The 20,565-nt window shown below is 49.0% G+C and overlaps 7 protein-coding genes across 7 annotated transcripts; 4 read left to right on the top strand and 3 right to left on the bottom strand.

Annotated features, from left to right (window-relative positions):
- Positions 1-1,073: 1,073 nt before the first annotated feature.
- Positions 1,074-4,350, bottom strand: DEU56DRAFT_769389 (P-loop containing nucleoside triphosphate hydrolase protein). The gene is given in 11 exon segments (XM_041351320.1): positions 1,074-1,296; positions 1,343-1,412; positions 1,428-1,430; positions 1,469-1,695; positions 1,746-1,860; positions 1,915-2,361; positions 2,412-3,757; positions 3,811-4,011; positions 4,065-4,127; positions 4,191-4,204; positions 4,262-4,350. 11 exon segments carry the CDS (start codon positions 4,264-4,266, stop codon positions 1,253-1,255), a joined length of 2,535 nt encoding a protein of 844 aa, XP_041214293.1. The 5' UTR covers positions 4,267-4,350; the 3' UTR covers positions 1,074-1,252.
- A 1,134-nt stretch (positions 4,351-5,484) lies between these two features.
- DEU56DRAFT_370876 (uncharacterized protein) lies at positions 5,485-6,763 on the bottom strand. The gene is made up of 2 exons (XM_041345901.1): positions 6,738-6,763; positions 5,485-6,666 (listed from the first exon to the last, which is right to left on the bottom strand). Exon 2 carries the CDS (start codon positions 6,370-6,372, stop codon positions 5,731-5,733), a length of 642 nt encoding a protein of 213 aa, XP_041214292.1. The 5' UTR covers positions 6,373-6,666; positions 6,738-6,763; the 3' UTR covers positions 5,485-5,730.
- Positions 6,764-7,208: 445 nt separating this feature from the next.
- Positions 7,209-7,721, top strand: DEU56DRAFT_769378 (uncharacterized protein; the record flags this gene model as incomplete). Its single annotated transcript, XM_041351319.1, has 2 exons — positions 7,209-7,443; positions 7,504-7,721. Coding segments are annotated over 2 exons (288 nt in total), but the record flags the coding sequence as incomplete, so codon positions are not given.
- On the top strand, positions 7,360-8,604 carry DEU56DRAFT_976373 (uncharacterized protein; the record flags this gene model as incomplete). The annotated part of the gene is made up of 4 exons (XM_041359609.1): positions 7,360-7,443; positions 7,504-7,806; positions 7,913-7,990; positions 8,042-8,604. The coding sequence occupies exons 2-4, from the start codon at positions 7,788-7,790 to the stop codon at positions 8,602-8,604; spliced, it is 660 nt and encodes a 219-aa protein (XP_041214290.1). The 5' UTR covers positions 7,360-7,443; positions 7,504-7,787.
- A 3,100-nt stretch (positions 8,605-11,704) lies between these two features.
- On the top strand, positions 11,705-12,248 carry DEU56DRAFT_769348 (uncharacterized protein). The gene is given in 3 exon segments (XM_041351318.1): positions 11,705-11,901; positions 11,914-11,965; positions 11,993-12,248. 2 exon segments carry the CDS (start codon positions 11,943-11,945, stop codon positions 12,189-12,191), a joined length of 222 nt encoding a protein of 73 aa, XP_041214289.1. The 5' UTR covers positions 11,705-11,901; positions 11,914-11,942; the 3' UTR covers positions 12,192-12,248.
- A 1,018-nt stretch (positions 12,249-13,266) lies between these two features.
- Positions 13,267-16,557, bottom strand: DEU56DRAFT_769334 (P-loop containing nucleoside triphosphate hydrolase protein). The gene is made up of 10 exons (XM_041351317.1): positions 16,455-16,557; positions 16,384-16,397; positions 16,258-16,320; positions 16,004-16,204; positions 14,605-15,950; positions 14,108-14,554; positions 13,939-14,053; positions 13,661-13,888; positions 13,540-13,607; positions 13,267-13,487 (listed from the first exon to the last, which is right to left on the bottom strand). Exons 1-10 carry the CDS (start codon positions 16,457-16,459, stop codon positions 13,446-13,448), a joined length of 2,529 nt encoding a protein of 842 aa, XP_041214288.1. The 5' UTR covers positions 16,460-16,557; the 3' UTR covers positions 13,267-13,445.
- Positions 16,558-16,889: 332 nt separating this feature from the next.
- On the top strand, positions 16,890-20,474 carry DEU56DRAFT_847778 (tRNA synthetases class II (A)-domain-containing protein). The gene is made up of 10 exons (XM_041355153.1): positions 16,890-17,137; positions 17,186-17,291; positions 17,346-17,428; positions 17,480-17,669; positions 17,726-18,315; positions 18,372-18,774; positions 18,824-19,713; positions 19,766-19,885; positions 19,935-20,021; positions 20,074-20,474. The coding sequence occupies exons 1-10, from the start codon at positions 16,901-16,903 to the stop codon at positions 20,353-20,355; spliced, it is 2,988 nt and encodes a 995-aa protein (XP_041214287.1). The 5' UTR covers positions 16,890-16,900; the 3' UTR covers positions 20,356-20,474.
- Positions 20,475-20,565: the final 91 nt, after the last annotated feature.

Raw genomic sequence — 20,565 nt, 5'->3', positions numbered from 1 at the left:
GTGTGAAAGGTACCCACCAGTACTGATTTTGAATGGACTGGCTCACCATCTACATACTGAGCCACATTGTGTGATTGCAGCGAGCTCAAAGTACTGCCCAAAGTATTACAAATTATGAGAACTGGTAAGACTAAAAATCTTAAGACTCATAGATTTAGACAACATTGTGACGTGTTGGAGAATATTTTGGTGGGCGGACGCCAAAGAGCTGGAGGTAAGTAGTTGTGAAACTTGTTCTCACGGTTGAAAAACACTTTGGAGAACAGCAAAGTCCCAGTGCAGTGAGCGTATCAGCTGTATTGCTTCTTGACAGGTGCAAGAAGTGATCCTATCATCAGATCCTATCGCTGTTTGCTGATCCCATCAAGGAGAATGAGGGAGACAGGGCAATGGCAGGGTGTAAACAGGGGTGAACTGCCAAATATCCATATGGAGCATTCAACCCCCCGTAAAACAGTGATTTATAAGCAAAGGAAGCCGGCAATGTGATTCTCGCGTAGGAATCGATATATCCTGGATACATCCCATTGGATAGTGGATGACAATAGAAGAGTATGTATCAGACTTTTAGGACTATAGTCCACTTAGGATACATCTATATAACATCATCGGCTGTGGGGCTAAGGACAAAGTCAAAGTCTAGATTTAGAGTTTGTAAGAGGGTCAAAAAATAATGTTTTGCAAATTAGACGCAAATGAACAGCGGCATCGCGGCACGACTTCCTTAAATGGTCTTTTTTATTCTTTTTTATTATATTCCGCAATATTTCAGCCTACGGATAGTTACCCATTGTGCTATACTTTTCATTACTGATTTTGTCTAATGATTTTCACTGGAACCTCTATCCACAGTGAGGTTTTCCCTGATGCGGCGGTGTACAATAATTTCGGTCCTGAGGTTGGGCATTGGGCATTCAAACTTGAATATTCAACGTTCAACGCTCAACTTTGAGCTCCCCAACTACTAAGTGAACTGCACCATACGCTACACGCGATCTGCCTTTTAAGCACCTGTCGAAGTCATAACGTCAAGCTCCGGGGTGTTACTCAAGCTTCCGGTAAAAGATACGCATCCGAGAGCTGTCATGTGTTGGCGCCTCACCAAGATTCTCAGCATTGCCAACTAACTATTAGGTATGGGCGTCCAAATCATCGAGCATACAAGAGTACAACAATTGAATTTCGTGAAAATAGGGATGACAACAAGGAACGAACTCCAGAAGTTTGGTCGTGAGCACTTTCGTACGATACTTTACAGCTTGTCGTAGTAGTTGTCGACAGGTGGAATTTCGGGCTGGATATCGGGTGTCAGTCATCTTCCAGGATAGCGTGCAGACGCTCCTGACCTTAAGACCCTTGCGCACACGAATACCCCTGACGAGTTCTTCTAGCTTGCTGCCCTTGTCGAGAGGAGCTGATAAATTTCATGAGCATCAGTCTTCGAACATCGTATACGCAATTACGTACATCCGTTCATGATTTCCCAGTGGTCGAACACACTCTGAGGGAAGGCTTGGCCGGCTGTTTGTGAGCGGAGATCGCTGTTAAAGCCAAAGGACTCCATGACGGGGAGGTAGGCCTTGACAGTGAACATGGGTGTTCCTGGCCTCTGCTCTTCGCTGAAGACCTGGCCACGACGCCTGTTCAACACGCTGTAGATACCACCAATGGCGTTCTCAGGACATTGGATCTCGACTGTGAAGGACATCAGTACCCGGTAAAAATGAGAAGCGATCGGAACATACCGAGGTACACCGGCTCCTGGAGACCAGGGGTAGCAAGCAAGCATGCAGCGTAGCAGACACGACGACATGTAGGAATGATTTGTCCACCACCACGGTGGATAGCATCGGTATGCAGCTGTGATTATTGTGTAAGATAATAGAAATGGAAGGCGTTATGAAGTATACTTACAGTGACATCAAGAATGTTGAAACGGATACCACGCATATTCTCCTCGGCGCAGACACCCTCCTTCGTTGCCCACTGGAAGGCAGCAACGCAAGAGTCCTTGATTTCGTTGAGGTACTGCACACCCTTGGTAACATCGACAAGCAAGTTGGGGCCAGTGGTATCGGGACCGAAACACCAGATCTTCCTTGCATCAGTGACATCCCAAGAGAAGTCATCAGCGAGAATACGAGCACGGGTTTTGTAATCGTCACGCGCGTTAACGGTACCAGCCTCGATAGCCTTGGTGAGCTCCTCATCGAGAGGCAACGCCTGGGCGTAGAGACGGTTGTGCTTGTTCTGCGACTTGGACAAGGCCACGATGGAGGACTGAGCCTTGACAGTCTCACGGTAGCCGACGACAGGGTCAGAAATCTTGAGAGGAACACCAGCGTGATCTTCTTGGAGATCCTAGAATAAGGGTCAGACCAACGAAATCCAGCAAGCAGATAGCCAGTTACCTTCAAGCAAATTTCCAAGTGCAACTCACCGGCACCAGCGACAATATGCTCACCGGTCTCAGCAATCCAAGCCTGGACACAGGGGTCAGACTTCGACAAACGCTTGAGACCTTCGACAAGCTTGGGCAAATCAGCAGCATTCTTGACCTCAACAGCGACCCGCACGACAGGGGACACGGAGAACTTCATGACCCTCATGTTGTGTGCAGTCTCAGAGGTGGTGAGAGTTCCACTCTTGAGCAAGAACTGGTCAATGCCGACGAGACCAACGATGTTACCGGCAGGACAATCCTCGATGGGCTCGATGTAACGACCCATCATGAGCACCGTGCGCTGAACTGACTTGACGAACAAGTCTTCCTTCCTTCCAGGTATGTAGTTGGGGCCCTGAATACGGATCTTGGGGCCAGAACGAACGGTTCCGGAGAATACACGACCGAAGGCATAGAAACGTCCCTTGTCTGAAGTGGGAACCATCTTCGAGACGTAGAGCACAAGGGGGGCCTTGGGGTCACAGTCTCTGATACCAATGGCAGACTCGTCGTCCATGGGACCTTCGTAGAGAGTCTCAACACGGTAGCGTTGAGCAGTGGCGGGGGAAGGAAGGTTGATGACAATCATGTCCAGGAGGGAGTCGCCGGCGGGCAGGAACTTGCGCATGACGACCTTGAGGAGAGCCTTGCCCTCGAGATCTTGCTCGTCAGACGTCAGTTTGACATCGAGCTTCTCGCAGATGGGACCAATTTGGTCCTTCTTGAAGTTCATGACGGCATCGAAAATCTTGAAGATGGGCTCAAGGACGAACATGTTGAAGGACCGTTCAAGGGCTTTGCCCTCGGCATCGGAGCTCTTCGTGCTCCACTTGTGAGTGGCAGGGTTGAAGTAGTTATCACCCCAGAGCTTAGCCAAAAGTTTGTCTCTAGGTACACCGAACTTTTTAGCGTAGCGACCAGCGAACTGGCGGAGGGTGAAAGCCCAACCATGGAGACCTGAACCGAAGGCAACGGTACCCTTGTCTGGGTAGACCTGGACGTCACCAAGGGCAGCGTCATGGTAAGTCGAGACAATGACGTTGACCGTCTCGATGGTACGCTGGAAGGACTGGTACAAGTCCTCTTTTGAAACTTGGAGCTCGAGCAGGGCACGGTCGACCTTGTTGATGATAACGACGGGTTTGATACGCTCCGTGAGAGCTTGACGAAGCACGGTCTCTGTCTGCACGCAGACACCCTCGATACAGTCGACGACGACGAGAGCACCATCAGTGACACGGAGAGCAGCCGTGACTTCTGATGAGAAGTCGACGTGACCTGGTGAGTCGATCAAGTTGATCAAGAACTCGTTGCCTGAAGTAAGAATTAATCAGCGAAAATTAGCGAAATTGGAATTGAAGGCTTGCCGTCAGTCTCCTGCTTGATATTTTCGACATCTTCCTTTGCCATTTCGAAGTACATGGAAATGGCAGTCGATTTAATCGTGATACCACGCTCCTTTTCATCTTCTCGTGTGTCTGTGAAACGCATGTCACCAGCTTTTGCTGCAGCAATGATACCGGCTTTTGAGACGAGGGAGTCGGTGAGGGTGGACTTTCCGTGATCGACTAAGTAATTTAGATAAGATCGAGTATGTGATGATCGGCATGATCTTGCTCACCATGGGCAATGACGGACATGTTACGGATGTTCGTGGGCTTGTCCATGAGCCCACGAATCTGGTCTATGATTCAAATAATTGTTGAGAACGAGATCTGATTTTCTTTGGGACGATCTGTGTGCTCACCTACTGTGAAGTTGCTGTGATCATAAACGATGATCAGTGCATCGGAAATGCAGATCTAAGCGAATACGTACACCATGGTGTCTAGATTTTACAAGGATACAATGAAAAAAGGAAGAAACGGGATCCTTTTGAACGAGTTTGGATGGCGAGTCGAATGCACGTCGATACCGGGACCGTAGCACAGCACAAGCGCGGACAGTACGGTGCTAGGATAATTTCCAGCCCGTGATCACCTGTGACTCCCCCCGGGTCATATGAGTCGAATGCACGTCGGTACCGGGACCTACGGTAGCACAGCACAGTGCTAGGATAATTTGGAGGTAATGCACGTGTTTCCCACCTGTAGGATCAGGTGGATACTTGCAATGAATCAGAGTCTCCTCCAATATTAATATCTCCTGGATAACGAAAGGACTTTATATAGAGCTGTACTACTAGTATAACAATTATGAGACTCACGTGATAAGGTTACCGTGCTGTTGGTGTGACCAACGCCACATAGTGATGGGAACCTTCGAGCTCGCTGTGCGACACGATGAGCTCGGGTATCTCACTCCATGGTGGTCGGATTGACCGCACGTTTTCGACGAACAGTGCACCAGTAATGATTGCGATACGTATGGGATACATGCATATCCATAGGATGTGCAAATGTCGAAGTTGAACAAACCTAGGACCAGCCATATCGGAGATTACATAACCCGGCGGTGATACAAAAATGGGTTTCAGCTGAGTCATGTCTGGAGATCAGGCTATCTCAGTACTCTGTCTTTATTCAAAAAGGTACAGCACACAAATTTATATATATATCGAGTACTAAAAGGACCGGCTTAACCACAGGTTCGACTAACTTCTTACCGTGTAGTCAAACGGTCTTCCCGTCAACATTGACCTCCTACAGTGATTGCCGCATGACTTGAATTTCTGCTTCTCCGCCACTGACTGCAGGAATGGCTATGAAACTCGAGCTTGTCATGGATCGTGCTTGCAGGAAGGAAGCTGATAGGCAAGCCGATGCTACTAGGACTTAAAGCTTTGTGCCTCGCCATAAGTCTTCTTTGGCACGCGGCTTTAGGAGGAACCTTCCCTCTGATTGATGTTGGGGATACAGGTGTAGCAAGTCGTACTTTGAAACGATTTTTAGATTCCTGAGCCCGGCGCCTTGAGAAGACGTCATCTTCACCTCAGAAGATCACCGATCTCGAGCGCACGCGCTTAATAACCATATGTGTTTTTCATACGCAAACAGTAAGTAGCATGGTTTACAAACGTGTCTTATATGTGGAGATTTACGACAAGCCATAACTCGTCAACTGCACTCCAAGCTAACAGAAGGATAATAATCAGAGGGGGCGCTGAGAGGGCCTAAGGGGTGATGCAATGATGAAAGGATGGAGAGATAGGTATAGAGCGCCGAGACAATCTGGGCCGCATATTCTTCCAGGGCGACCATGTGTCGGGGCCAAGGATTGGGGAGACAAAGTCGAAATCCAACAATGAACTGCGACCAAGCTATGTTGCTCGATAGTATGGAGGTGCTTCATATGTCAGGGGTATAATATAGGAACGTGTGGGGAGGCGTTGAAGCTTGGAAGACGAGATGTTGAAATGCCGTGATAAGAACAGAGGGGGAAAGAAACGAAACGATATGGTAGAAAGAGCGACAGTGGTCGGAATGCCGAGGGTTGGAGGGTAAATTCAAAGAGAAACAGGATGGCATACGGAAGATGCACCCATCAACCGGTAGAAAGAGCGGTGGTGGTTGAACTAAATGAATGACGATAGCTGGAACGAGGTTCAGCAATATTATGCCGCACTGCCGAGCTGGACCAGAGGCGTCGTTGGTTATGCTTGGAGCGTCCCATGTGAAGGAAAAATGAATGCATGTACAGCTCAGCCAGATGAACAAGTGTGGATGTATCGTGAAGGAGAGGTTGGGAAGATATAAGGGTAGAATGGTGGGGATGGAACAGGGGAGTGCAGAAGATACTTGAAGAACGGAAAGGACGTCTAGCTGGGAAGGAGGGAAGGCCAGTGAAAAAGAAATCGGTGCCCAGAAAGAAACGAGGGTGAAAGGAGAAACAGCATTTTGCTCACCAACACAACCGATGTTAGGCTTTACTACTGGAAGAAAGAGGTACGAATATGACTGTGGTTGACCAACGGCGCGCAACATCGCCATTTTCTGAGTTAGTACGAAGATTGCGAGAATGCAAATGCACAAGTGCAGGAGTTCGAGTAAGAGAATCGTCCGTGACTCAGATGGTGTGCTTGAACCAACATCCTCCAGTATTTCGAGCGTGGTCGCTTCCGATTCTGAGCACACGGACAGGCCATGATCGTATAATGAGGTTCACATCGTGAGTGGTTCGTTGGACGGCATGGTGTGCAAGTGGAACTTTTCTTGATGGAGAACCATGGATAGGCGAGAGTAGAAGGATATGGGCAATGGTACTTTCATTGCACGGAAAGAAAACTGTGTGCGGGAGGGAAGACGGAAGCGTTCAGCGATGGAAGACCGACAAATAGATCATAGTTGAAACGTGCGGTCACTGTCGTGGTCTCCCAGTGGAGACAATATCGCAAGCGGGTCCGATGATGGAATAACCCTCGTTTGAAAAGCAGAAAGCAGAGAAATCGAGGTGGGCGCAATCAAGACGGAGCAGGCTGCAGTAATGTGAGTGTGGTCTTGCAGGGTCTTGCATATTCACCGTCAGGCGACAGAATAGCATCAGGCGGAGTCAAACAATCTGCATTTAGAAAAGACAGGCAAGCTCGTTGTCGGTCCCATCGAAGACTGGGGAACAAGTACGTTGTGGTTGTCGGCCAACCTCGAACAAATTCGCACGTTGTTTTCGACAAAGTAACTCAGGCACAGAACTCCATCGCTTCAAAGTTCAGACACAACGATTTGGTGAATTCCGTCGCACTTCCACCCAAACACAGTGTACTGGCATACGTGGGTTATCCTGGTATTGCAAGTTATGGGACACAGAGTTCCAAAACCGACCCAGACAGCCATTTACCCAGGAGGATTGCAAAACCCTTTCGTGTATCGTTCTCTCGGGATGGAAGATACATCACAGATGATTTAGAGGGGGGAGAATATCCATACAGCGACTTTTTCAAGCGACACTGTCTGGTCCCTCTCCTCGTGCGACTTCTTCATCCCCTTTCGATATCGCCCTGCAGCAAGGGGGTCCACTGCGATGCAACAACACCCCAAACGCCGTCTCTTCCGGAAGAAAAAAAGGTAAGCAGTGTATTAGGTGTCCCCTCATTATGATGTATTTATACATCACCTAATCTTCAGAGAGTCTACGTAGCGCCACCCCCTGTGAAGACCACCTCGAAAGCTCAGACTGGTCAGTCGCCCTCAACAGTAGCTCAACCTGCGTCGCAGCCACATTCGACCCCTCAGCGTCAGCCTGAGGCACAGACGGCGACACAACAGCCTACTCAAGAAGAAGACTATGGTTGTTGAGGCAATTTTTGCCTCGCACTTTGGTGTATCCCACGCTGAACTCGTCCTGCTGTCTCTGCTTCTCAGCCTGCTTCCCCGTGAAGTAACTCTACCTGTTCCGTATTTCCATCTATATGCAATATCTTTGCTTTGGTAGTGACTGATCTTTGGATACGCGATTTACGCTTACTCTCTTGCTTGGTTAGGCTATGTGTGTTGTTTTTGTCGACATCTCCCTGACACTCCATTTTAACTGCTGGTAAGCAAGTCTTAGAAAGGTGTTCGACATTCGAATTCCGAAGGTACCAGCACTTTGTCTGTGTCCTCCAAGAGTATAGTAGTCGCCGTCTCGCCTTTGTCGGTCACAGATTCTAATAGAGCCCTCTAGATCTCTGTCTCCAGCAGTGGAGGACTCGTGGACCTTCGACGGTCTATCTTCTCTCCTCTCGAACAGGCCGCGGACCCAGGCTAATTGGCAATGTGGGTGACGTGAAGTGCCGCTACCTCTTCCAATGCGCTCGGACTTACATCCAGGAATCGCATCTGAATTTCTGGAGATCGGTTGAGAACTCTATCGAGTTCATGCTCACGCATCCGAGCGGTTTGGAAGGCCAACAACAACAGGTTAGACGCGCTGTCGAGATCACTGGTTTCATCTCATCTAAGGAGGAGCAATCTCACGTGCACCTCTTGACTGCTGGCGAAGTAAGTCTTCATTTCTGTTTTACCAGCATGATTGCGTCGGATATATTCTCTAAAAACCTTATAGATGTGTCAGATTACTCGGACGAGGAGGAAGATCAATCTGACAGCCAGGGAGTCATCGTTGTTGATGCTGGAGGCGGAACTATCGATCTCAGTGCCTACTCGATGAAGTTATCTCCGACTTCATTCGAGGATATTGCCCCAGCTGAATGCGATATCTTTCTGATCAAGCTATCCACGTGCTAGCACAGAAACATTCCAATGACGATCCACCAATCACCTCTCCGTCTACAGCCTCTGCATTCTCGAATCTTGATCTTTAGTGGGTGTTCTGGAGGTGTTGGTGTACTATGTAGTCCTGGTAGTAACAGGCTCACGTGAGACATTGACGGTATTCCATACCAGGCTACCCTACGAACAGCGAATGAAGAAGTCGACTTCATCACTCCAATCGGCATCGACTACATGATGGATTTAGTGTGGTACGTTTCGCATCGGGCTTCATTGTATTCAACGTCGAAGGTGTACGCTGGCAGCTAGATTGAAGAACAACAAGTCAGGCTTGATGCGGTCGTTCACGGTGCTTCCCACTCTTCTTTTCCCCCGTGTTGCTATCTTGAGCTAGAGATGGTGTTGTATCTTCACCAGATATCAATCGCGGAATTTCAACCATGATGCACATATCTCTGGCTGTGAAAACTGATGCATGATGCCTCTCACCACCGCACCAACTCCACGATGCAAATTCGAAAATACTGCGCCCATGATGCACATATCTCTGGCTGTGAAAACTGATGCATGATGCCTCTCACCACCGCACCAACTCCACGATGCAAATTCGAAAATACTGCGCCCATCATGCATCACGACCAGCATGTGAGAATGGCATCAGAACAAAAGTGACAAAATCACGAACAGTTCTAGATGTTCTTTCATCTTTTGCGGTGTTCAAGTTCTCTGACTTGTTCTACGTACGTTGAACCCCACATCTTGAAAACATTATTCATTTCCTGATTATGCAAGTACAGGCTGGCAACACCACTAGAATGAAGATCAACGATATAAGAGATCTACTAGTAATGAACGACTTCGATAGAAGGGAAGACACTGCCGCACCAACACTAAACGATTCTGCCGTTGGCGCGGGGTGCGGTGATCGCTGGCATCGAACCTTCAGTACCCGATCACTTTCGCATCACCGGCATTTTATTCACGCTACATCACTTCGAACGTGACATCATATCCATTGGTAGGAGCGGAGATCATCGATCATCCCTCGATCTCATTTCGGTCATACGAGCACTGGATGGTGGTGGTATATCTAGCACGAATATCATCGTCGTATGTCCACCAAGTTCCCCGCTCCCTCACATCCATCCTCTAACAGTATGACACTAGTCTCAGACGACCCTAGTTGGTGGCCACTCATCAACGCTTGGCGTATTGGCAGCTATTTTACAGGTTCGTGAAGAGCAGTCAGAGTTCGGCGCTGATGTCTCGATCTGACCTTGATTGTGGGTTTCCAGTTGCCGCCTTTGTTGTAGTGGCGTATGATTGGGGTGAGCACCATAACATTAGAGAATTGCTGATTTCTCACAAGTATTCCAGCCCTTACGTTCGGACAAGAGGTATGTTGATACTATGACCGGAGCAGCCATCTCGCTAAGATTTATTTGTAGGTCGAACTGGTCTGGGTGAGCACAGTTCCATGTCAGAAGAACAATATTGATTTGCGACAGAGACAACGCTGGTCCCTGATGACCGTCCTCTATCTCAGTGTACGTACCTTGCCTCTTGTGAATTTCTGCTGACTTGACAATATCCTAGCTGCGCTATTTTGGATTTGTATATATTACGTATGTTCAGAAGGCTTGACAATTGGTGTCGTGCTAATATGCTATCTCCCGCAATCAGCCTGGACATACTGGGTATGTCTTCTCGCATTCACCGTGTTTGTATCCTCTGACCAGTGGCATACAGGCAATGTTCCGACGATTTTGTTGACAGATGCAGTGAGTCTTCTGCACAGATGTCTGATATTCCCATTCAATTAACCGCGACACCCTGTAGGGGTGAGTGTCATTCTTGACCAGCTTCTTCGTTTGCTATCATGACTGCTACAGATGTGAGTCTGTTTGTAGTGTGTGATCCACCCAAGGCCCATCACTAACTGGATTTCTCAGGCGGGATTCTGTACCTCGTGTGGAATTGGACGGCTGTTGTGGCATTTCCAATGCTGTGTGGTGAGTTGTGCAGCTACAGGACCTGTGGTACTGACTTGACCGAAACATGTCGCAGTCATCATGATCACTCGGTTACATGCCATGTGTCAACGATCCAGAAGGATCCTGATACCCCTCGTCGTCGTGTCCTTGGCTGTCAACATTTTCAACGGAGTGGTCATGGCAATGACAACGAGGCAAACTTCAGGGGGTACATTTAGTTGTTAACGAAAACCGTGCATGGCGCTCATTGATGAATACAAGAGGAACTCATTCTCTCTGGCACCCATGCGTGCGCGATTGGCTATGCGGGCAATGACCCGTTTCTGGCTTCCATGACTTGGATACTCAGCACTGTCTGGGAGGTCCTTGCACTTTGCCTCGCAGTCTGGGTTACTGTAAAACACTTCCGTGAACTGCGACAGCATTCGGCAGGAGGGATTATCGGAGACTGTTTCACGGTGTTGATAAAATCCCATGTGCTTTACTTTGTGAGGTGAGCTTATATTGTGAATGTGGTTCCCTTTTCCGCTGAATGATTTAACGCGCTAGTTTTGTTGCCGTGTCCTCCCTCTACTATTTTTTTCCAATGCTCTCAGGGGTATGGCAATACTTCACTGACCTCTGCATGCGACCGCAGTTCATCATTTCTATAGGACCCATTTTCCCTCGAAACACAAATTTTTCTTGGTTTTCCTCAGATTTTGCAAACCATACAGTCCTTTGTGATGGGACCACGCCTCATCCTTAGCATTCGAGAATATCACGCTCGGCTCGTGGCTGACTCTGATGCAGCAACCGGCATGACCTCAATCGCTTTCCAGGAGCGCGTGCATATATCAACTGGCAGTGGCGTGTAGCATAGGAGATGCTCAATGGAGTTCACGGTAATCTGGTGCTATGCAAGGAGCAGGAGAATTTGGCTTTTTCTTTCTTGATTTTCAAGTTTTGTCGTGGTACTTATTTATTTGGTGCTGCAGAGCGGATTTCAAAGAGATCTAGACATAGGTCTTCGCAAATATTTCGTCGTAATATGTATTTATGTTATTTGTTCCGAAGAACGTTGAAACTGGCGAGGATATCTGAAATTCATGCAAGTATCGAGTTCCCACAGCGCAGACCATAATTGGCAGTCCGGACTCGAGAGAGGCGAGTTATGCCATTTGGTTTGTTCATTTACTTGTGTTCTCATCCAGATCACGCCCCTACCCTACAAAAAGCTAACAAAGTCATAACAGATCAAGACATCGACTTCAAAATCGTACCCATTCATACAATGATAATGTAGGCGAGCACCTCGCAGGCTATACACCTCCCCCGCCGCCCATTCAAAACATCGATACGTCAACTGCGGGCTGCATGATGAAATTAGTATGGTGTATTCTGTAATTAGTTTTCGTCGGTCGCCTTAGGCCAACCCTAGGCCCATACCTATCTTTTGCATTTACGCTTTCAGACTCAAGTCCCCAGGCAGAGTTAAGCGAGACAGAGACACTATTTATTTCATTCGGAAGCCCTGACTCGCGTTTCTTACTGGTAAGATCCTTGTGTAAAGAACCTGCAGTTGTAATTTGCGATGCTGCCAATAGGGAAAGGGGCTGCCGTGCATGAGCATCTGGGACGCGAGGAGCGATCACGAAGGTTCCCTCGTATGGGGCTTCTTCGCACGTTGAGAACGTGCGCTCTCCTCTTTGCAAAGGAGACCGATAGGGAAGGGATGTGTCCCTTGTGGAATTTAGGGCGCCTGACGGGCGTGGCTGCTTTGGTAGCACTCGAGGTTTGGATGGAGGAATCTTTGGTGGGGAGATCGCAGATAGAAAGCCAGTGCAACCTTGTGAAGTGAACACTCTGTTCGCGGGACGAGATAGCAGAGCAATGGCAAGATGGGGCTGGGATGGGTCAGTGGGACGTAAATCAAGGGTGTGTTAAAAACAAAGCCAGGGTTGTTGAGGTTTCTGAGCTGTTGTCGAGGACGACTGACCAGTCTGACCGCTAGTCTTCCTAGGGGGAAGTACTATCCAGCGTCTCTGGAGGATTTGTTACGTATAACTGCAGCAGAACGAGGGACGCATAATACATTACTCACTTTTGTTTTCTTGGCGGCGGAGGTTGTTACAGGCCTCGAACCTACATGCCGCGAGAAGAGACTGCGCTTGGGGCGTTGTTGCAGCCCGATGGACTCATTCGCCGGTGAGTGGCGTCGAGATGGGACGATGATGTTTCAGATGCGCCAAGCTGGGGATGGGCTGGGACGCCGAGAATGACGAGAGGGACCAGATGGTGCCGAAGTGTGATGAGGCTGGGAAGTCTACAAATGCTTATTGTCAACACTGCAGTACTGGTAACACTTGCATGACAAAACACAAGGTTTACCTGAAAAAAGTCACCATATGGATCATCTCCCTCCTGTGAGAGGATTTGTAGCGTCGACCTGTGATAGTTTTGTGAGCAAGGGAAAGAAAGAAGTTGAGTGCGCGTACCGGAGGCTCAGGAGCTATGTCTTGGGCCATCCACAGAGTCGCTTGGTTGTCGTTTCCGCCATATGCGAGGTATCTTCCATCCCGAGAGAATTTCAAGTGAACTGCACCATACGCTACATGCGATCTGCCTTTTAAGCACCTGTCGAAGTCATAACGTCAAGCCTATCGGGGTGTCACTCAAGCTACCGGCGGTTGGGGATCCGCATCCGGGAGCTATCATGTGTTGGCGCCTCACCAACATTCTCAGCATTGCTAACAAACTATTAGGTATGGGCGTCCAAATCATCAAGCATACAAGAGTACAACAATTGAATTTCGTGAAAATAGGGATGACAACAAGGAACGTATTCCAGAAGTTTGATCGTGAGCACTTTCGTACAATGCTTTACAGCTTGTCGTAGTAGTTGTCGACAGGTGGAATTTCGGGCTAGATATCGGGTGTCAGTCATCTTCCAGGATAGCGTGCAGACGCTCATTACCTTGAGACCCTTGCGCACACGAATACCCCTGACGAGTTCTTCGAGCTTGCTGCCCTTGTCGAGAGGTGCTGATAAATTTCATTAGCATCATTCTTCGAACGTCGTACACGCAATTACGTACATCCGTTCATGATTTCCCAGTGGTCGAACACACTCTGAGGGAAGGCTTGGCCGGCTGTTTGTGAGCGGAGATCGCTGTTAAAGCCGAAGGACTCCATGACGGGGAGGTAGGCCTTGACAGTGAACATGGGTGTTCCTGGCCTCTGCTCTTCGCTGAAGACCTGGCCACGACGCCTGTTCAACACGCTGTAGATACCACCAATAGCGTTCTCAGGACATTGGATCTCGACTATGAAGGACATCAGTACCCGGTAGGAATGAGAAGCGATCGGAACGTACCAAGGTACACCGGCTCCTGGAGACCAGGGGTAGCAAGCAAGCATGCAGCGTAGCAGACACGACGACATGTAGGAATGATTTGTCCACCACCACGGTGGATAGCATCGGTATGCAGCTGTGATCATCGCGTAAGAAAATGCAAATGGGGGAAGTCATGAAGCACACTTACAGTGACATCAAGAATGTTGAAACGGATACCACGCATATTCTCCTCGGCGCAGACACCCTCTTTCGTTGCCCACTGGAAGGCAGCAACGCAAGAGTCCTTGATTTCGTTGAGGTACTGCACACCCTTGGTAACATCGACGAGCAAGTTGGGGCCAGTGGTATCGGGACCGAAACACCAGATCTTCCTTGCATCAGTGACATCCCAAGAGAAGTCATCGGCGAGAATACGAGCACGGGCTTTGTAATCGTCACGCGAGTTAACGGTACCAGCCTCGATAGCCTTGGTGAGCTCCTCATCGAGAGGCAATGCCTGGGCGTAGAGACGATTGTGCTTGTTCTGCGACTTGGACAAGGCCACGATGGAGGACTGAGCCTTGACAGTCTCACGGTAGCCGACGACAGGGTCAGAAATCTTGAGAGGAACACCAGCGTGATCTTCTTGGAGATCCTAGAATAAGGGTTAGACTAACGAAATTCAGCAAGCAGATAGCCATTTACCTTCAAGCAAATTTCCAAGTGCAGCTCACCGGCACCAGCGACAATATGCTCACCGGTCTCAGCAATCCAAGCCTGGACACAGGGGTCAGACTTCGACAAACGCTTGAGACCTTCGACAAGCTTGGGCAAATCAGCAGCATTCTTGACCTCAACAGCGACCTGCACGACAGGGGACACGGAGAACTTCATGACCCTCATGTTGTGTGCAGTCTCAGAGGTGGTGAGAGTTCCACTCTTGAGCAAGAACTGGTCAATGCCGACGAGACCAACAATGTTACCGGCAGGACAATCCTCGATGGGCTCGATGTAACGACCCATCATGAGCACCGTGCGCTGAACTGACTTGACGAACAAGTCTTCCTTCTTTCCGGGTACGTAGTTGGGGCCCTGAATACGGATCTTGGGGCCAGAACGAACGGTGCCGGAGAATACACGACCGAAGGCATAGAAACGTCCCTTATCTGAAGTGGGAACCATCTTCGAGACGTAGAGCACAAGGGGGGCCTTGGGGTCACAGTCTCTGATACCAATGGCAGACTCGTCATCCATGGGACCTTCGTAGAGAGTCTCAACACGGTAGCGTTGAGCAGTGGCAGGGGAAGGAAGGTTGATGACAATCATGTCCAGGAGGGAGTCACCGGCAGGCAGGAACTTGCGCATGACGACCTTGAGGAGAGCCTTGCCCTCGAGATCTTGCTCGTCAGACGTCAGTTTGACATCGAGCTTCTCGCAAATGGGGCCGATTTGGTCCTTCTTGAAGTTCATGACGGCATCGAAAATCTTGAAGATGGGCTCAAGGACGAACATGTTGAAGGACCGTTCAAGGGCTTTGCCCTCGGCATCGGAGCTCTTCGTGCTCCACTTGCGAGTGGCAGGGTTGAAGTAGTTATCACCCCAGAGCTTAGCCAAAAGTTTGTCTTTAGGTACACCGAACTTTTTAGCGTAGCGACCAGCGAACTGGCGGAGGGTGAAAGCCCAACCATGGAGACCTGAACCGAAGGCAACGGTACCCTTGTCTGGGTAGACCTGGACGTCACCAAGGGCAGCGTCATGATAAGTCGAGACAATGACGTTGACCGTCTCGATGGTACGCTGGAAGGACTGGTACAAGTCCTCTTTTGAAACTTGGAGCTCGAGCAGGGCACGGTCGACCTTGTTGATGATAACGACGGGTTTGATACGCTCCGTGAGAGCTTGACGAAGCACTGTCTCTGTCTGCACGCAGACACCCTCGATACAGTCGACGACGACGAGAGCACCATCAGTGACACGGAGAGCTGCCGTGACTTCTGATGAGAAGTCGACGTGACCTGGTGAGTCGATCAAGTTGATCAAGAACTCGTTGCCTGAAGTAGGAATTGATTAGCGAAAATTAGCGAAATCGGAATTGAAGGCTTGCCTTCAGTCTTCTGCTTGATATTTTCGACGTCTTCCTTTGCCATTTCGAAGTACATGGATATAGCAGTTGATTTAATCGTGATACCACGCTCCTTTTCATCTTCTCGTGTGTCTGTGAAACGCATGTCACCAGCTTTTGCTGCAGCAATGATACCGGCTTTTGAGACGAGGGAGTCGGTGAGGGTGGACTTTCCGTGATCGACTAAGTAATTTAGATAAGATCGAGTATGTGATGATCGACGTGATCTTGCTCACCATGGGCAATGACGGACATGTTACGGATGTTCGTGGGCTTGTCCATGAGCCCACGAATCTGGTCTATGATTCAAATAATTGTTGAGAACGAGATCTGGTTTTCTTGGGTACGATCTGTGTGCTCACCTACTGTGAAGTTGCTGTGATCATAAACGATAATCAGTGCATCGGAAATGTAAATCTAAGCGAATACGTACACCATGGTGTCTAGATTTTACAAGGATACAATGAAAAAAGGAAGAAACGGGATCCTTTTGAACAAGTTTGGATGGTGAGTCGAATGCACACCGACCGGAGTATGAGGATCTCAAAAGTAAAGTTTTTGGTCTTTGGCTTATCGATCGACTTCAGGGCAGGTCACGTCACCTGACCACAACCATGGATATCACTCTAATTATATCTCATTCACATATGTAGGCGATCCATTTCTCCAAGTAATATTTCCCTAGTCCCCCAATTGCAGCAAAGGAGATCGTCGGAGTCATCTCCAGTCGACGTCGCTGACTCGTTATCCTAAATTTCACCCAAATTTCACCCGGTTTGTGTACAAAAGTACATACGCGACTGATATTTGTCACGTGATCAGTGTCGAGTCAAAATACCGATAATGATTAATTCTAATTGCGGAAACACCAAAATCTAGATGAGACTTGCATTTCTGCCAGCATCTCTCCTTCGATCAAGACGTCCATCTCATCGAATTACTCTCCGTTTGCCTCTAAGAATGTCTTCCTCTTATGACGGCCCATGGACTGCACCCAAAGTGCGCGAAGAATTCTTCAGCTACTTCCGCTCAAAAAACCACACTTTTGTTCCATCTTCCTCAACCGTACCCTACGATGATCCTACTCTCCTGTTCGCAAATGCTGGTATGAACCAGGTTCGTTCAATTCCTTGATTTTATGTATCAAAGCTCACATCCTATCAGTACAAATCCATATTCCTCGGTACCGTCGATCCCAATTCCGAGCGAGGTAAACTGAAGCGTGCTTTCAACAGCCAAAAGTGCATCAGAGCAGGCGGTAAGCATAATGGTACATGCAAGTCCATAGTAAAGACGGCCCTCACTTATAACACTTCAAATCTAGACCTGGAGGATGTTGGCAAAGACTCCTACCACCACACATTCTTCGAGATGCTCGGAAACTGGTCATTTGGTGATTACTTCAAGGTTTGATGCTTATTTTCAGACGACTCGGCCTAGCCGACATTTATTGTACAGAAAGAAGCCATCGAATTCTCATGGGATCTCTTGACTAACGTATATGGGCTGCCAAAAGACCGACTATATGTTACCTACTATGCTGGAGACCCACAAAATGGAATACCCACCGACGAGGAGGCGAAACAACACTGGCTAAAGCAGGGCATTTCGCCAGACCACGTTATTGCGTCGAAAGGAAATTTCTGGGGTAAGCATGTTCTATCATCCAATGAACGTTGTGTGACTCATTCGCGCCTACAACAGAAATGGGCGCAACCGGACCCTGTGGGCCTTGTAGGTGCGTATATTCCGTTTCTCAACTTCCTCTGTTGATCTTCCTCAGTGAAATACACTTCGACCGCATTGGTGGACGTAATGCTGCACACCTCGTCGATGGTGACGACCCAAACGTCCTTGAGATATGGAACAACGTCTTTATACAGTTCAACCGCGATGATGACGGCTCACTAAAGCCGCTCCCAAGCAAGCATGTCGACACTGGCATGGGTTTCGAGCGACTTGTCTCAGTTCTCCAGAACAAACTCTCGAATTACGATACTGATGTGTTCCACCCCATATTCACGCGCATTCAGGAATTAACTGGAGCAAGAACGTATACCGGGAAATTTGGCAATGACGATGTGGATGGTATCGATACTGCTTACCGTATCGTCGCTGATCACGTACGGACGCTTTCGTTTGCGCTGAGCGATGGCGGTGTGCCCAACAACGTTGGTCGTGGCTACGTCCTTCGTCGGATTCTTCGTCGTGGTTCACGTTATGTCAGGAAAAAGTTTGGTGCACCTATCGGCTCATTTTTCTCTTCTTTAATGCCCGTTGTCGTGGAGACTATGGTCAGTGAAGTCTATTTGCCGCATCGACTCGACCTGATTTGAACCTTGTGAACCAGGGGGATGTCTTCCCCGAGCTTACGAAGAAGCAAGACGATATAAAAGAGATCCTTGACGAGGAAGAAGAGTCCTTTTCACGTACCCTTGATCGGGGCGAGAAACTCTTTGACCAATATGCGTCGCGCACGAAAGAACTGGGTGCCAAGGAGCTTAACGGCGCAGATGTATGGCGGCTGTATGACACGTACGGGTTCCCAGTCGACCTCACGCGGCTCATGGCGGAGGAGCTTGGGCTCGGGATCAATGAGAAAGAGTTCGAGGATGCGCAAGAACAATCAAAGATCGCGAGCAAGGGATCATTCAAAAAGGACAAGGCAGGTGTCGTGAAGCTTGATGTCCATGATCTTGCCGCATTGGAGAAGAACGACGCGATACCCAAAACAAATGACTCGTTTAAATTCCGTGCGTGACTTCCTGTCCACGATTCGCCCTTACTTAAGCACTTTTTCAGAGCTTGGCAACATCACTGCTACAGTCAAGGGCATTTACTACAACAAGGAATTCATCTCATCGTCATCCGGTATACCAACGGATGCAAATTTCGGCGTGCTCCTCGACCGCACGAGTTTCTACGCAGAGGCTGGTGGTCAGGAGTATGACACTGGCAACATTGTTATCGATGGCGCCACCGATTTCGAAGTGACAAACGTCCAGGCCTACAACGGCTACGTCCTCCACACCGGTTCTCTCAAATACGGCCAACTCTCCGTTGGTGATGAAATTATTTCCTCCTACGATGAGCTCCGCCGCTGGCCGCTGCGCAGCAACCACACCGCAACGCATATCCTCAACTTCTGTCTCCGTGAGGTGCTCGGCGACCACATTGACCAGAGGGGCTCGCTCGTGGCACCGACAAAGCTCCGCTTTGACTTTTCGCATAAAACACAGATCTCCCTCCCCGAGCTCGCGAAAATCGAGTCGATGAGCATCGACTGGATCAAGAAGAATGTGAAGGTATATGGCAAGGACCTGGATCTCACGACTGCGCATAAGATTTCCGGGCTGCGTGCCGTCTTCGGCGAGGCGTACCCAGATCCTGTTCGTGTTGTCGTGCTTGGGTACGATGTAGACGAGGTCGCGAAGGACATTGACAACCCAAAGTGGCGGAGCACGAGTGTTGAATTTTGTGGTGGCACTCATGTTGCGAAGACGGGCGATATCAAAGACTTTGTTATCACTGAGGAGTCTGGGATCGCGAAGGGCATCCGGCGGATAGTCGCTGTGACTGGCCAGGAAGCGCACGAGGCATCCCGTGTTGCCAATTCTCTGAAAGTCCGCCTTGAGCAGCTGGAGTCGACGGAAGGAAAGGAGAAGGACAGCGGGCTCAAGTCTCTCAGTATGGTGGGTCATAAGCTGTCTTTTTTGCACCGTGCATCGACTAATGTTTCTGCAGGAACTTGGCCAGGCGGATATATCAGTCCTTCTCAAAGCAGAGCTCAAAGACCGTTTGGCGACTGTTCGCAAGGCGCTTGACAAGCAGATCAAGGAAAAGGAGAATGCGCTGAACAAGGCGGTGTGTTCTTTTGCATATTATTCTTGTATGGCGATTGATATATGTGCAGGCTGTGAATGCTCTGGTTACCTTCTTTGAGGAGAAGCCTGACTCAGAGGTCTACTTTGCCATCCTTGAGGTTGATGGTAATGCAAAGGTATGCTTAAGAGTCGTCCACAAAAGGAGCTTATACTCAACATGATGCCCAGATCTTGCAAAACGTCGTTATGCAAGGCAAGAAGCTTGGCAAGGCGGTCTACGTTTTCAGTGTCGACGCAGAGGGCGGCAAAGTCGCACACGCAAACTACGTTTCCGAGTCTGCACGGTCAAGAGGTCTCAACGCTCGTACATGGGCGTCTAAAGTGAGCGATATCCTTGGCGGAAAGGCCGGAGGGAAAGAGGATGGTGCTCAAGGTGTTGGGGTTAACATCGACCAGGTTGAAGTGGCTCTGAAGGTCGCGCGGGAGACGTTTTCAAGCGAATATAACTAAGGATCTCTCTATACAATGACACCCAGCTAGACGTTTTATTCCTTTTTGTAATTTAGACAATGCACTGTACAAGGTACACTGGGCTTCTGCTCCAAATAATATTTTGTTTCATCATGGTACAGCCCGGAGCACAGCTGTTTAGGGGGTGCGCAGCCACCACGTAACACCCGAAAGTTTCCCATTTAGTATGTGCTCGTATGCCAACTGCCC

Source organism: Suillus clintonianus (assembly GCF_016758775.1).
Source record: "Suillus clintonianus strain FC179 chromosome Unknown DEU56scaffold_4, whole genome shotgun sequence".
NCBI lineage: Eukaryota > Fungi > Basidiomycota > Agaricomycetes > Boletales > Suillaceae > Suillus > Suillus clintonianus.
This window is presented reverse-complemented; position numbering and strand designations above follow the sequence as displayed.

Coding starts and splice junctions, on each gene's coding strand:
- DEU56DRAFT_769389 (XM_041351320.1), bottom strand. Junction 2,362..2,411: donor ACTTGGAAATTTGCTTGAAG/GTAACTGGCTAT, acceptor CCCTTATTCTAG/GATCTCCAAGAAGATCACGC. Junction 1,861..1,914: donor TCAACATTCTTGATGTCACT/GTAAGTATACTT, acceptor CAATAATCACAG/CTGCATACCGATGCTATCCA.
- DEU56DRAFT_370876 (XM_041345901.1), bottom strand. CDS start 6,372: ATGGCGATGTTGCGCGCCGTTGGTCAACCACAGTCATATTCGTACCTC.
- DEU56DRAFT_769348 (XM_041351318.1), top strand. CDS start 11,943: ATGAAATTAGTATGGTGTATTCT. Junction 11,966..11,992: donor AAATTAGTATGGTGTATTCT/GTAATTAGTTTT, acceptor CGGTCGCCTTAG/GCCAACCCTAGGCCCATACC.
- DEU56DRAFT_769334 (XM_041351317.1), bottom strand. Junction 14,555..14,604: donor ACTTGGAAATTTGCTTGAAG/GTAAATGGCTAT, acceptor CCCTTATTCTAG/GATCTCCAAGAAGATCACGC. Junction 13,488..13,539: donor GTGTGCGCAAGGGTCTCAAG/GTAATGAGCGTC, acceptor CCCGATATCTAG/CCCGAAATTCCACCTGTCGA.
- DEU56DRAFT_847778 (XM_041355153.1), top strand. CDS start 16,901: ATGAGACTTGCATTTCTGCCAGCATCTCTCCTTCGATCAAGACGTCCA. Junction 17,292..17,345: donor AGCAGGCGGTAAGCATAATG/GTACATGCAAGT, acceptor CTTCAAATCTAG/ACCTGGAGGATGTTGGCAAA. Junction 17,429..17,479: donor CATTTGGTGATTACTTCAAG/GTTTGATGCTTA, acceptor TTTATTGTACAG/AAAGAAGCCATCGAATTCTC.